Raw genomic sequence first — 16,344 nt, forward strand, 5'->3', positions numbered from 1 at the left:
AATAAACAAAAGTTCAAAAATTACTTTTTTTTATCAATTCCAAAACAGCGAAATTTCTATCTTTTCAGGTGTTCAAGAGTTGTGCTATTTACTACACACATTATAAATGTATAATAACCATGTCAGGCATGCAAATAAAAAAAGAGTTTAAAAATGACTTTTTTTCTATCAATGGAAAAACAGTAAAATGTCAATCTTTTCATGTTGTTAAAGACTTGTGCTAGTTATTATATGTGCCAAAACATAAAGATTTCTTTTGTTTTAAGTTGTTTTTTAGTTCAGCAACTTACTTCGGTACACACATTATACATTTGTTATGACCATGTCAGGCATGCAATAAAAAAAGTTCAAAAATGACTTTTTTTCTATCAATGGCAAAACAACAAAATGTCAATCTTTTCATGTTGTTCAAGACTTGTGCTAGTTATTACACAAATAATACATGTATAATGACCATGTCAGGCATGCAAATAAAAAAAAGTTCAAAAATGATTTTTTTCTATCAAATCCAAAACAGCAAAACTTGTTTGTTTTATCTTGTTCAAGAGTTGAGATATTATTACACATATTATAACTGTATAATTACCATGTCAGGCATGCAAATAAAAAAAGTTCGAAAAATGACTTTTTTTCTATCAATGCCAAAACAGCACAATTTCTATCTTTTCAGGTTGTTCAAGAGTTGTGCTAGTTACTACACACATTATAAATGTATAATGACCATGTCAGGCATGCAAATTTAAAAAAAAGGACCTTTTTTCTATCAATGCCAAAACATAAACATTTCTTTCTTTTCAAGTTGTTTTAGAGTTGTGCTAGTTTCTACACACATTATAAATTTGTTATGACCAAGTCAGGTATGCAAACACAAAAAAGATATAAAAAAAAATGACTTTTTTTTCTATCAATGGCAAAACAGCAAAATGTCAATCTTTTCATGTTGTTCAAGACTTGTGCTAGTTATTATATGTGCCAAAACATAAAGATTTCTTTTGTTTTAAGTTGTTTTTTAGTTCAGCAACTTACTTCGGTACACACATTATAAATTTGTTATGACCATGTCAGGCATGCAAATAAAAAAGTTCAAAAATGATTTTTTTCTCTATCAATCCCAAAACAGGAAAATTTGTTTCTTTTTAAGTTGTTCAAGAGTTGTGCTAGTTACTACACATAATTTTTTTATAACTATGTCAGGCATGCAAATAAAAAAACACTTAAAAAATGACTTTTTTTATCAATGCCAAAACCATTGTGTACACACCGGTCTTACTGACCTGTGTACTATCGCGAAAGAAATTGTGGGTAGCACTACTTTTTCAACATGGCTGCCGATTGACATCAACTCAGTCTGTCAACGTTCAAGGTAACAATATATGATTATACTGATTGCCATTTACAATCATGTAAGTTGTAGTTATTATTTATTGTTGCATACATTGTTTGGCTGTAAGTTTAATTAGATGAAATACGATAAATCACCAATAAAAAGCTATTTGATATATTACATTAACCACAGGCAGCAGTATCATAAATTCCCCCCCCCCCCGGACCTCCCCCCCCCCTCGAGCTTACCTCAGGGGTTCCAAATTGATAAATGTACATCTATTGTGTATGGTTTGACTTTTCAACAACGAATATTGACAAAAATACACAGTATGAAAAAATAACCCTCGTATATGTATTATATATACAATGTATATATAATACCTATAAGAGGGGTATTTTTTTAAACTGTTATTTTTTGTCAATATTCGTTGTTGGAAAGTTAAACCATACACAATAGGTGTACATTTAACAATCTGGAACCCCTGGGGTAAGCTCGAGGGGGGGGGGGTATGGTCCGGGGGGGAGGCAATTTTTTTTATGATACTGCTGCCTGTGACATTAACTGTCAGTGTCAATGTCATAGTAATATTATATAGTATTTTACAATAATGAACCACACACATTACTGTAAAGCTGTAGTGAAATAAGGTCACTTCCAACAGCCTTGCTGTTGGGCTAGCTCTTGAGTGTCTGACTACCACTCTGGAGGTCGTGGGTTCAATCCCCGGCCTGAGCCCAGTATTTTCACATTAATGGCGACGAGGCAAAAAAGAACTGTGAATGCGGGAATGGGTCTGAGCTGTTCAATGGTGTCTGGGAGGGCCATGCGGATGCAAGACATGCTGTAGCGGGCGTGTCTGGGCCTTGAAACATTAAAAAGGGGGAGGAGTGTAGTGAAATAAGGTCACTTCCAACAGCCTTGTTGTTGGGATAGATCTTTAGCGACGTGGTTAAAGTGTCTGACTACCACTCTGGAGGTCGTGGGTTCAATCTCCGGCCTTAGGTCAGTATTTTCACATTAATGCTAATTGAAGATGTTTTCCCATGTACTAGTAATTATTTTCTCAGATTGTATGATAGTTTATTACAGCAAAATGAGTTGCCATATTGCTCAACATGTAATGATGTATATCACACCTTTATTCTAAACTAAAGCATTTACACATTTTCATAGGTTTGAACACATATTCTTATGTGGTACTACATGTAAGTCTCCGAAAGTGGTATGATATTGTACAGTCAGTCAACCAGGTTAGAATAACCCGGCAAAAAACTTTGATTTTTTTTACCGCGATAATTTCTTTCGGGATTTAGTGTTAATGTGAGAAGATGTAAAAATAAAGGGTAAAATTTATTTTGTATTATAACAGATTAGGCAAGACAGCATATGCAGTTATTTGTCAAAAATAGCCAATTAAAGTTCACCCTTCAGAGAATTATTAAAAATCATTTACATAATAATAACATAATTAGTATTTCAAAACATTGTCATGGCATTTGTTATCAATCAGCAAAAAGTTTATTTGAAAGTTATAAAGCCTCTTATATCCATATTCACATTTCAAAACATAACTAATTCAATCAGTTCCAGTTAACTTTTTGCTGCATTTATCCCCCTGTAAGCAAAATACAAAAGCTTTCTTGCTTAAACTTTGTTGATTTATTCCTTTACCTTAGGTATACCCTACTTTGGGAACATGACCCATACCCTTGAAATTGGGAATTGAAGTGTCAATTCACCCTAAATTGGGTAAATATTATTAGTAAAATTTCTTGGTTAATTGTTATAAAATAGAAACTGAAAACCTATCAGAAAAATGGTTATTTCAACCTACCAGTCCTTTTTCTACACTGAAAATCTTTTTATTTCTATACTTTGAAAACTGAAATTATCCATTCACCATTGGGAATGTTTAACTTTTTAGTGGATTTTGGAAAAAAGGTATGTTTTGCCATTGGGAATATGACTGAATAACGGCTATAAAATCAGCATGAAAAAGCCCTGCTTTAACTATGCTGTATTAAGTGTATTCTTAAACATCATTTGTATATAGTTTATCTAACAAACTTGATGTGGCATGCGGTGGTTAATATCCAGTTTGAAGACCACAAGCCTGTGAAAAGGTAATGCTCAGATTTTGTTAATACTATGTTATTGTCTTTTGTAGCCATGGAAATAGCAACTCCAGTAAAGTCAGTGAGGGCCTGTCTAACCTGTAATCGTTCATCTCAAGGACATTTAAAAAACTTAAGAAATGTTGCTATGCGATCCATACTACTGAAAAAACAGTTTGAATGTCTGGGCTGCAATATTGAAGACCTTGTGAAAGTAGGACATGAAAATCTGTTGGTTTGTGACACATGTTTGAAAATATTGGACAAACTATCAGAAATGAAGTTGAATTTACAAATGAACATGAAAGAACTAAAGAAGAGTGAGGATAGAACACAGAGATTAATTATTCATTCTGTTTCTCCTGTAGTTAAGAAGTTCAAGGACACAACTGTACCAGTAAAATCTAGAAAAAGTTCAAGGGCACTTTTTAAGATGCCATCTCCATCTCCATCAAGATGTATTGATTCAGTTATGAGTCCAAAATCAGACAGCATTGATCATTCATACTCTGGGATACCAAGCAAAACAAAAACACAAAGCCTTGACCATTTGTATTCAACAACCGTAAATCAAAATGTAGATCTTAATAATCCATACAGTTTTCATAAGAAGAAAATACTGATGCCCCCTGAAATTAATGCACTTGAAATGTCCGAAGGTGTTGCAGTTTCTGATAACCCTGTCTTGCCCAATGGATCTTGCAGTTCCAGAGAAAAAACATGGCATAGCAGCTATGTATGCACTTGGCATGTACTTACGGAACAACCACATGATTGCCTTTCAAAAAGCTGTTGCTGCATCATGTATAAGATATAATGCAGGGAATGGAGTAAGTATGTTTATTCAGGCCTTAAAACATGAACATGTAACAGGGATATAAATTAGCATTAGCATTTTTTATATAAATATATATATATATATTAAACTACTAGTCTACATTGTAGATAAGGTTTCTATTTCTTCTCTTACCAATCTAAAACGGACATATATGTACATTTAGTCATACCCTAGAACTTTCAAAATACATTTTTTTGTTAATACAAATTAGTTTTAGTTTGAATAAAAATCATTTATGTTCAAATCAACCTATGCCAATGTCAAACATATTGATTTAGAGTTTATGGAGTGCAGCTTGAAGTGTTGTTAAATATCAAACAATGCTTTAGATTTCAAATTTCATTTCCAGCTCATGGAGTTTTAACACACTCTGGGAATGTCAATACCTACAAAAAGCAAGCTGCCAATGTTGGATGACCTTGGACAAATAAATGGTCATTATGTAGTTTCTGCTTTGGCTAATGGGAAAACCATCAAAATCACAGTTGACAACATTGATGGGCACATAAAAGCTTATCAGGTTAGGAAGTTAAAATGTTTGTAACTTTAATTAAGCTGTATAATTTTATCGATGTTTTACTATTTGTTGCACTTTAACAATATTTAATATATAAGAATAATATTGATAAAAAAATGAGAAAACAACAATTAAAACAGATAGAGTCTGTACATTCAACAGAAGCAATATAAATTTATTTTCCACAGGTCAGGCTTGGTAGTGGAAACAGAGATTTTCACTACACTCATTGGTCGATCCTTATCGACAGATTTGACCCAAGAGATCTTCAGGGACTGAGCACACAACCGAAACAGATAACTGCCCAAGGACCTGACCCTACCATCTTCTTCTTGTCTTCAAACGAACATGAAGCATTAAGGTATTCATTTATTTTTTCAACTTGATTGAAAGTAGCACAAATACAACATGTGAGTGAAGAAAAGAACAATAAGAAACAGTTAACCATGTTAATTGAATTGCAACCTTTCTGTTTGTAATCCAGCAATACATTTTCAATTCAGATAATTACATAAGGTAATGTTCAGTTTTTATTTGTGAGCGTTAGCTCACAAATAATGTAGAGACAATTTTTCAAGTCAGTCTGCGTTAAGTACGCAAGGAACCGTTACCACTACCTGTATGGATAACTGCAGTAAAATTAAGCAGACGATCCTAGCCTATCCACCGCATCTGCCTGTTTATAGTCTCCACTGGTACACTACAAAGTGTGTATGTATTCAAAAGTATTTAACAGATTGTAAGACAACATTGGCCAGTCTAGTGTTTGTCATTGAAATCTGTACATATTGGCTGCTTTCAAGGAAAACGGGGCTTAATGCATGTCATAAAAGATTAGCCTGTGCACACTGATTAGCCTGTGCAATGTGCACAGGCTAATCAAGGACGACACTTTCTGATATTGTGGTGTTTTTCGTTTAAAGAGAGTTTCTGGTACTGGGATGACAATTAATGCATATGCATTAAGCCCTGTTTTCCTAAAATGAAGCTTAAAGCTTTTTATTAATGATTTGTAAAAAAACAACACATCTCGACCAGTGCTTTAAGACAAGCTCTTTATAAATTTGAATGGGTCGTGGTCATTTCAAACTTACGATATAAAAAGCTATAACATAATTTTGAAAACTGAGTTGCGTCTAAGATTATACAACAGCGATGCCGAACAAATTCAGTGCCTTTAGCGCTTTGATTTTCTTTATTCGTAGGAAAAGATGTACTCAGCTTGTCATGCGGATACTGGTAGAAGAAATACAGCCATTGTCCATGTTTTCTACGGCAACACCTCGTCTTGTGGACCATAAATACAGACAAGTGGTTGATAGACCATCACAAGTTCATCCAATGTTTGTAAGTAGGACAAATAAATATGATTAAATGAATAATGGAATTGGCTAAATTCAAATTTTGTACATTTTGACAATTAACTTCATTATATGTGACCGCAGCTGGGAAAATCAGTCTTGTGGTCTAAAATCACATTTTGACTTTTTGGTTAATTGAGATTCTCTTAACATTGTAGTTTGCAAAAATGACCAACCCTACAGCTTTTTGGTAGGAAAAATGGTCACTTTCTAGAATAAAACACACTTAAAACATTATTCAAACAACAAGCAAAACTGTTTTAAAATAGGAATCTTTCTTTAATCAAATACCTGTTAACAATATAATCAAGTAGCAACAGCATAATGGACATGTTAAAAATACACCAATTATGTTGCCATGTTAACTAATCACCAAAATACACAGTCTTGTCTTTTTATGCAAATGAATTTACTAATAACAAAAATAAGTGTTTACTAAAAGGTTAACACTTAAGCAGCACCCTGTATAACTTAAGTGGTCCTAGATATTTTCCTAAAGAATATATATATATATATATATATATATATATATATATATATATATATATATATATATATATATATATATATATATATATATATATATATATATATATATATATATATATATATATATATACTAATATAAACTAGTAAATAGTTAAGAACTAAGCTACATGGATTTTTTTTAATTAGGTGTTCATGAAAGACCCAAAGTCATTACCTAATTGTGTTTAGATAATGGACACTATATTAGGAACCATAGAGTCATTATATACATCTGCTGGGAGAGGTATTTAGTTCGAGTTAGACCACAGTTTCCAAGTTCATGTTCTTGTTGTTTTTCCATATTCTTTACAGGGCATATTTTTGAGGCCGAAAATTTGACCCCAAAGGTTTATTTTTTTCCCTAATTTAAAAACAAATTCCCCCAGAAAGAAGGAAAATGTGCACAAGGTGTCATGCTTTTGTTGAAATATTTACATAGTCCGTTTTTATCTATTTCAGTTTGTGTTATTATGGGTTTTTTGTATCGGCTCAAAAGTCTCTTCTTTATTTCATTAAAGTCAATTGAAAAATAAGATACTTAACATGGATTTTTAAAATTTTCAACGATGTTTACACTTTCCTGCTTCGCATACTAGTAAAATATGACGTAATAAGCATGTGTTACGGCCACACTGTTTACTTTTGCTTTGCTTTAGTTATATACAATGTATGTCTAGGGAAAGATCTAAAGTAAAACAGGAGGGTGCTGCAACCTGCTCCTTTTTTGTTCTTCCCTCCTGCCCCTCTGTTCTGACCAACAAAAAATTATGAAAATATTTAATTTTCCCAAATATTTAATGAAAATTGCAGCTGATGTACTTTAAACCCTTGATCACATGCATTTGACTAATGAGTACCCTGGATATAGCAAACTAAAAGAAATTTTTTGGTCCAAATTTCCACCCTGCTCCTTTTATGCAGCACCCTGTACCATATCGGATCCTAGATCTTTCCCTTATATGTTGCAACATATTACAGTTTAGTTGCTTGATAAACTGTTTGAAACTCTGTTCAGTTACAATATACATCATTATGTTATACACTATTCCCATTCTACAAAAATGTTTGTGTCAGAAATGGTATTTATTATTGCTAATACTAATGAAAATGTTTTTGCTGGCTTTCTGTTTCACAAACACCATATTAAGCATTTTCGTTTTATATACATAAAGCTCAAAGTTTTCATTTATGAATACAATAACAGAGGGAAAACAAGGAAAAAAGTTAATTGTCTTCTCCATTTATACGTGTCTCTATTATTCGGAAAAATACGCACATAACACTTAAATTCTTTAATCACAGTGTCCTAAACTTTAGGCATACCAAATATATTGTATATGGGTAAAGAAAACATAAACAATTAAAAATACTACAAGAATGTGCATTGAAACAAATTAGTATTTTTATGAAACAAATAAAATGCAACAATTAATTATTTGTTTGGGTTATTTTCAGGTGATGAGTTTAACAACATGGCCAGTATTCCCCTGGGTGGTGATCAGCTGACACGGGTAACATTTGATTCGGCACGCGTTCTGAGATCTGGTACTCACAGTCGAACAGAGAGGTTTGACCAGTTGTCTCCAGTCATCGAAGAACTATTTCATGTTCAGCAAGACTTGTTAGAGGTATGTGAATGGTATCTCTATAGTGACATTTTTCATATAGGCTAATTCTTGTTTTGTATTAGGCAACTGTTGTTTAAAGATTCTTATCACAAATACTACAACACAAGTTGTTATCAATATTTTCACTTTTTGAATATCCAAAACATTCCAGCATTAATAGTCTCATGCATTTTGAACTGTTCTTGCAATATTGTATCATTTGCCGCTCTATTCCTGGTCGATTTCTTCGTTTGTCAGTATTGTTATAATACATAACTGCCGTACTTGGTAATCCATCCCTTCCGGCCCGGCCAGTTTCCTGAAAGTACTTTTCGAAGGAAGTTGGTGGCTTGTAATGAATAACAGTTCTGATATTTGGTGCATTTAGTCACATTCCAAGGGCTACAGTTGCAAATATGAGTCTGATCTTCGAATTTTCTTTGCATATCTCTTTGACTATGTGTTGTTTCATTTTTTCTGTGTATGTTTGGTGGTACTGAGCAAAAAGTCTGTTCTCCGGCACGGCATCTCCCACATACTGAAGGTCAACCATTTTTTTCTCAAAGAAAGCATAGGCATAGCTTATTACATGTGTGTCCGTGTACATGATAGTAAGTTGATATTGATGTTTTTCTTTGATAAGCTGTTCAGCCATAGGAGTAAGGATCTCATCCAGATGGTCTTGTGTGTTTGAAGAAGACGGTCGTTCAGTTTTAATATATTTAATGTTTGGTCTATCAGGATTCATTGCTATTATCTTTGGAGTTTTAAGTTGAAGACTTGCGCATATCTTCTTTTGAGCATCTGGTGAAGCTGTAGCAGTGAACACGAGAACAGGAATGTTAGTAAACCTTGCCAAGAGATCAGAACCTATTCTAATGAAGTCTTGTCGAAACTGCTGTCCCCTGAAATGAAACAAAATGTGTGTTATGTATTTTCAGAAAATCATCAAAACCTTCTACATACCAGAAACAGCTCGTGAAGAGGGATCACTTGCCCAGTACAGAGCAATTCTTCATAGAACAAACGTTAATGGGCCAGTTAAGGCTAATGGATATGAATCACACAAAGACTTCCTCATAACTGTCACTAGGTTTGTACACTTATATGCTGTCATTATAAATTAACATTATCATCATATAATCTGTTGACTGTGTTGGTTCTTGCTTGAGCAAAATTATAGAAATATATTTTGAATGCCTATTAAGAGATTTACATAGAAAATTGGCACTTTAGTGTTATGCATGACTGTAGTTGTTTGCCATTTGCTATTACCAGCGATTCAACATAATAAATGTTGACACAGTGGTTTCATCATTTAGTATAAGGGCTAACACAGGGTTGTTAGAGTTGGTGATGGCTCAGAGTAATACAATTAACAGTAATGTCTTAGGCCCTGTCATTGTAGCTTTTATTTTATTGTTTGTTAATTATTTTACATCTTTTCAGAGCTCTTGTGATAGAGTTAGCTTGTGAAAGATGGGGGGCTGATTGCAAGACAGACATGGGGTCTCTGGTTCCGGAAGAAGTGAAGACTTCTAATACCAAAGGGAAGAAGCAGTGGTTACAGGAGCAAGTGACCAAAGTGGTGGATACACTGTTCTGCCCATACTCTGCTCCAAAAGATGCTAAAATATACCTTTGGCGCAGTGGCCATTTGTACTGTGTTACGGTGCCTTCAAAAGATGTCGGGAAAACCATTGATCTTATCATAAATGGTAATTAGATATAAATTCTTAATTCAAACCCATATTTGACATTGACCTAATTTGTGCTTTGTTTCACAAAACTCACTAATAAACATCCAATCCAGATCATGTGCATTTACTGAATGCCTCGTCTTGATTTTTCTTTCTTTTTTTTTTATCAAAAATATTATATTATTTCCTGGTATGTGTAACCTTTAATTGGAAACTCGCTTTTTTAACATATGTCAGTCTAATAAGTCAGAGGTAAATTACAACTTATTGTATCTTTAAGTTATTTGTTTATGATGATAGCTTTTCTATTGTAAAAATAATTTTGTTTGGCTTTCAGGTGAAGCTGTCCGCATAAGAGTGCCTGAAGATTGTAAAACTGACGAAGCAGAAGATGGTGTGTTTTCATACAGCCTTGGGATTGTCAGAGTTGCAATGGATTTTATCATGTTCAATGATGCAATAAAATCAGGTGATATAGACATGATTACAATTCTTATGAAACGATTCATTCCACTGTTTATAGGATTGTCATCCTACAAATCAAAGTATGCTATTGAGTGTGTCAACTTCCTTACTAAAACTGAATGCCTGTTGTCAGACTTTGAAAGTGCTAGAGTGAAACTGGGATTGTTGGTCAACAGAAAAGGCCGACCGGGAAAAAACAAACCAGCAGACATGGAACAGGAGAATAATATTCGTCTTGTCAAACATGTAATTAGAGGACTTGGAGCCGGAAAAAGTGATAAAGCTATGCTAAGAATATCGAAAGCAGCACCTGTAATCAGTGCAATGGTAAATGGACTAGAAGGAAGCAAGACACATAAAGAGACACTCCAGAAAGTCAATATCAGAAGATATTTCAAGATTAGGGGATGCAATTCGAAAAATAAGGCCTTTCAACTATCAGAAGGGTAGACAAATGAATCCTTTCAAGAAAATTTCATCAAATGTGATTGGTGCTGTGAACAAAGACAAATTAAAGGACTTTATAATCAGGCACAGCTCCAGAGCAGTTAATAAGCTTGCTTTTGATGACAATGAAGACTAATAAGGGATGCTGTTAATGCCAATAAGGACTCGTTAAATTGATTTTTGTAGTCAGATCTTCCACACTTATTTTTGCAAAATTGAAAAAAATGTTGGTTTTTTTGCTATTTGCACTCAAGTTTTGTATCCTTCTTTAACGTAAGTGCACATGAAAATTAAATTGTGTAAAAAAACAACAACATAAAAACACACACCTGAAGTCTGAGAAATGGTTTATGGCGCTTAATATTAATGGAACATTAATATTGTTTTGTAACCTTTAAAATAAATCATGTGTAAATATTGAGCACAGACCGTCAAAAATTTGATTTTAGCAACCAGCAATTCCTTCTACCAGATGCACAATATTTTTATATTAATTGTTTAAAGAAATATGTATCAATTGTCAAACCATTTACAATTTTTACAGTCTGATTGCTAAAATATGTCAGAAAAAAAGTTTTATTGCATTTACTGGACCTATAACCATGGCATCACATAAGAATGCATGTTATTACATTTATGTAAGAAGACAAGAATTCTACTTTTCATCTAACTATATAACATCCATTTTTTCTCTTCCCAAATATCAGAAGCAAAAACAGTGCAAACTTTCTATGAATAGTTGTCACCTTATGAACTTACTCCACTGGATATTTTTACCCAAAATTGTTGGAAAACATAGTTACTAGTATGACATTTGTATTATCAGGTTAAGTATTTTAAAAGGAGAAATCTTTTTGTGAGGGCACATATGTGCAATGGAGAGTGGTCTACTTCACTTATAGTAATATGTGATTGATGAAGCATACGTCAGTCTTGTTCATGCAATCATTGTTATGCCCCCGGATCGAATGATCGGGGGTATATTGTTTTTGGCCTGTCTGTCTGTCTGTTATTCTGTCCCAAAACTTTAACCTAAAACTTTAACGAAGGTTAAAGTTTTGCAATAACTTTTTCAATATTGAAGATACATGTAGCAACTTGATATTTGGCATGCATGTGTACATTTTGTATCTCATGGAGCTGCACATTTTGAGTGGTGAAAGGTCAAGGTCATCCTTCAAGGTCAAAGATATGGATTCAAAGCGGCGCAATAGGGGGCATTGTGTTTCTGACAAACACATCTCTTGTTTAGATGAAATATGCAAACACTTCCTTATTTATTTTCAATTTGTGTTAACTATTAAAAATTGTGTAGCTTTTAACTTGTTTTGCATGATTTATTCATTATAATGTTTTTAAATAGCCACTGGTGACAAAAGTTGTGTGAGTCTTGGTTGTTCTGGTCATGAGTGACATGTTTATTTTCTCAGCCTAACTGTGAGTTATATTTTAACGTAATATTATAAATAAATTCGTGTTGTACTTGTCCGTGTATATAATTATAAAAACATGTATATGATAAAACTGTTATGATATTGATGAAATTGAGGTACAAATAGTGTTATTAGTAAAATTTCCTGTCTTATTTGAATTATTTAAGTGAAATTCAATATGTGTTACTTAGACTTTTGTCATTCAATCTTACAATTGTTGCTACCTCACCTCATGTCAACTTGTATTATTGAATGTTTTTATTTGTGAAAGAAAAACATGACATAAAATGCACAGGATTGGAAATCAATTATCTGTCAGGTTAGATGAGCCAGAGACATAGGTCCATAATACTATCCCATGGTTTTGCTCTTTTAAGTATGAAACATTTTCAGTGAAAAAAAAATGGATAATGACCCTGTTTTAACTTATTTTAAAAATTGCTGTGTAGTTCTTACAAGTGTCAATTCAGAGTTGTTGAGCAGAAAACTGTATGCAGTGTCTCAAATGATTGTCGTCAGCTGACCATCATTGTCATAATCATAAACCATTTTAAAACAGTCAAGCATTATTGATGTCATTATTGTGTTTATCATTATACCTCTTTTGGACTTATATATGTATTTTATGTATTAATAAACACATATTATTCAGTTGTGTGTGTTGTTTAAAAAAAAATGCATCCTGAAGTGATCATCTGGCCCCATGTTCACAAAGGATCAAGTGCCAAAAGTTATATCGGGATCAAGTATTATCGTAACTCAGTCATACTTCATTAAAGATTGTTCTTCCTTAACCCTTTGAGCGCTGGAACCGGAATTTAAAGGCCTTTGCAAACAGTTTGGATCCAGATGAGACGCCTCAAAACGTGGCGTCTCATCAGGATCCAAACTGTTTGCTATTCTGATAGCATTCTTTGAAAAACAAATCGAAGAAAATGCTAATTTTAGAAATTTAGCAGACAACATTTAAGCAGACGACAAATTTCCCAGCATGCAAAGGGTTAATTGTTCAGAATATAAAACGGAATACACATGAAAATTTTCCAAGCATTTCAGTAGTCATGCAGTCATTGAAATTGGAATTAGTACATGATCCAGGATCAGTTTGAGGATCAAATTTAAGATCAAGATTGGTGAAATAACTGCCAAACTCTGGAGTATTTCACATATCTTACTCAGTGAATATCTTCATATTTGCCTAGTGAATGGCTATAATCGTGTAGGTGAAAATTTGTTGGTGAGGTGACTTGGAGACCTGGATCAGGGTGGATTAAGTACCTGTTTAATCACAATTTTTCAAGTGTTAAATCTACCAGCCATGTGTATATGTATTAAACATCAGTATAAATAATAGAAACAATTACCATTCCAGAATCATGTGTGCCTCGTCTACAGCTATGCACGAAATTATTTTTTTATTCTCCAAATTTTGTATCAAGGATTTCCCCGTATCAGTGCTTAAAAGCGCCTCGGGGTGAGACTACACCAATGGGAACTTTCCATCAGCAATATCGGACATAGGGACCGTTAATATTACATCTCCATCTGATTTAGCACCCTCTTCATCATCATCATCATCAAACAATGCTTGACCACCATGACAGTTAATAGTCCAAACAACAGGCTTGTACTCCAATCTTTTGCAGTGCAATGATCTGATCTTGCATAATACTGTTCAAAGGTGTCAACACGATGCAAACATACTTCTGTAGATTATAATAATCTTTAAGGATAAGTGGTGCCAGCTGGTAAATCAGGCTTTTACCATAACCTGTTGGGAGTATAGCCATAATGTCACGTTTTTCAATGACACAAAGTAACGCTTCGATTTGCAGATCCTTCAGTGGCATAGGAAATCCTCCCTTTTTAGCAACCTCAAGTATGATATCTCTTGGACTTGCCATGTTTACCATTGCCATTGTGAAAGCGAAAGTAAGACAGATAAACATGTTTCTAATAATTGCAATTCTTCTTTATAGACATTTGAAATCACCCTTAAACATAATTTAATAACATTTCTTTAAATAACATTCCATTTTAAACACATATTCAACACCGTTTTTCTCATAAAAAAAAAATATTCATTCCTACGCGGAACTATTTTGGCGGAATCACAAATCCCCTAACCAGGGGAATGTGATGCGTCCTAGCATAGAGGTGACAATAACGTAGTGACGTCAGTCACCATCTATGTATAGAATGTGCCAAAACAGCAAAATTTCTATCTTTTCGGGTTCTTCAAGACTTTTTCTACTACACACATTATTAATGTATGATGACCATGCAAATAAAAATAGTTCAAAAATGACTTTTTTTCTATCAATGCCAAAACATCAAAATTTGTTTCTTTTTATGTTGTTCAAGAGTTAGGATATTATAACACACATTATAAATATATAATTACCATGTCAGGCATGCAAATAACAAAAAGTTCAAAAATGACTTTTTTCTATCAATGGTCATAACAAATTTATAATGTGTGTAGTAACTAGCACGACTCTTGAACAACCTGAAATGATAGAAATTTTGCTGTTTTGGCCTTGTTAGGAAAAAAGTCAAAACTTTTTTTATTTGCATGCCTGACATGGTCATAACAAATTTATAATGTGTGAAGTAACTTGCTGAACTAAAAAACAATTTAAAAAGAAAGAAATTTTGCTGTTTTGGCATTATAGAAAAAAAGGCATTTTTGAACTTTTATTTATTTGCGTCATTTCTTTGAATTTTTTTTATTTGCATGCCTGACATTATGCATCGATAATGTGTGTGGTAACTAGCCTACTCGTGAACAACCTGAAAAGATAGAAATTTTGCTGTTTTTGTCATTTTTGAACTTTTTTTGTTTGCATGCCTGACATGGTCATAACAAATTTATAATGTGTGAAGTAACTAGCATATCTCTAAAACAACTTAAAAAGAAAGAAATTTTGCTGCTTTGGCATTGATAGAGAAAAAGTCATTTTTGAACTTTTTTCATATGCATGCCTAACATGCATAACAAATTTGTAATCAGTGTAGTAACTAGCACAACTCTTGAACAACCTGAAAAGATATAAATTTTGCTATTTTGGCATTGATAGAAAAAAAGTCATTTTTGAACTTTTTTATTTGCATGCCTGACATGGTAATTACACATTTATAATGTGTGTAGTAAATAGCCCAACTCTTGAACAACATAAAAATAAACAAATTTTGATGTTTTGGCATTGATAGAAAAAAAGTCATTTTTGAACTTTTTTTTATTTCCTTGTCTTTCATGGTCATTATACATTTATTATGAGTGTACTAACTAGCACAAGTCTTTAACAACATGAAAACATAGAAATTTTGCTGTTTGGGCATTGATAAAAAAAGTCATTTTTGAACTTTTTTTATTTGCATGCCTGACATGGTCATAACAAATTTATAATGTGTGTAATAACTAGCACATCTCTTAAGAAACATAAAAAGAAAGAAATGTTGCTGTTTTGGCAATGATAGAAAAAAACTCACTTTTGAACTTTTGTTTATTTGCATGCCTGACATAGCAAATCAATAATGTGTGTAGTATCTTGCTGAACTCAAAAACAACTTGAAAAATAAGAAATTTTCATGTTTTGGCATTGATAGAAAAAAAGTCATTTTTGAACCTTTTTTATTTGCATGCCTGACATGGTCTTAACAAATTAATAATGTCTGTAGTAACCAGCACAACTCTAAAACAACTTGAAAAGAATTTTTTTGTTGATGTTTTGGCATTGATAGAAAAAATGTCATTTTTGAACTTTTTTTTGATTTGCATGCCTGTCATGGTCATAACAAATTTATAATGTGTGTTGTAACTAGCACATCTCTAAAACAACTTGAAAAAAAAGATATTTTGATGTTTTGGCATTGATAGAAAATAAATCATTTTTTAACTATTTTATTTGCATGCCTGACATGGTCATTATACATACAATGTGTTAAGTAACTAGCACAACTCTTGAACAACCTGAAAAAATAGATATTTTGCTGTTTTGGCATTG

At 32.9% G+C, this 16,344-nt stretch overlaps 2 protein-coding genes across 8 annotated transcripts in view; both read left to right on the forward strand.

Moving 5' to 3' along the window:
* The first annotated feature begins 1,957 nt into the window (after window positions 1-1,957).
* LOC127865216 (uncharacterized) overlaps window positions 1,958-16,344 on the forward strand; it is a 31,818-nt gene continuing 17,431 nt past the window's right edge. The window contains exons 1-6 of one of the 7 annotated variants that reach the window (XM_052405219.1): window positions 2,737-3,076; window positions 3,495-4,271; window positions 4,629-4,799; window positions 4,985-5,157; window positions 6,002-6,143; window positions 9,742-10,010. In XM_052405219.1, the coding sequence (XP_052261179.1) occupies window positions 9,797-10,010 (214 nt within the window). In that variant the 5' untranslated portion in view covers window positions 2,737-3,076; window positions 3,495-4,271; window positions 4,629-4,799; ... (1 more) ...; window positions 6,002-6,143; window positions 9,742-9,796. Of the gene's footprint in view, window positions 2,330-2,736; window positions 3,077-3,494; window positions 4,272-4,628; window positions 4,800-4,984; window positions 5,158-6,001; window positions 6,144-9,741; window positions 10,011-16,344 lie in introns of those variants that run through there. The other 6 variants (XM_052405220.1, XM_052405215.1, XM_052405217.1 and 3 more) reach the window with 6 other exon arrangements.
* On the forward strand, window positions 6,839-9,662 carry LOC127842563 (uncharacterized). The gene is made up of 4 exons (XM_052372161.1): window positions 6,839-6,929; window positions 8,141-8,313; window positions 9,234-9,385; window positions 9,632-9,662. The coding sequence occupies exons 1-4, from the start codon at window positions 6,878-6,880 to the stop codon at window positions 9,660-9,662; spliced, it is 408 nt and encodes a 135-aa protein (XP_052228121.1). The 5' UTR covers window positions 6,839-6,877.

The sequence above is a fragment of the Dreissena polymorpha genome, chromosome 1 (genome assembly GCF_020536995.1).
Source record: "Dreissena polymorpha isolate Duluth1 chromosome 1, UMN_Dpol_1.0, whole genome shotgun sequence".
Lineage (NCBI taxonomy): Eukaryota > Metazoa > Mollusca > Bivalvia > Myida > Dreissenidae > Dreissena > Dreissena polymorpha.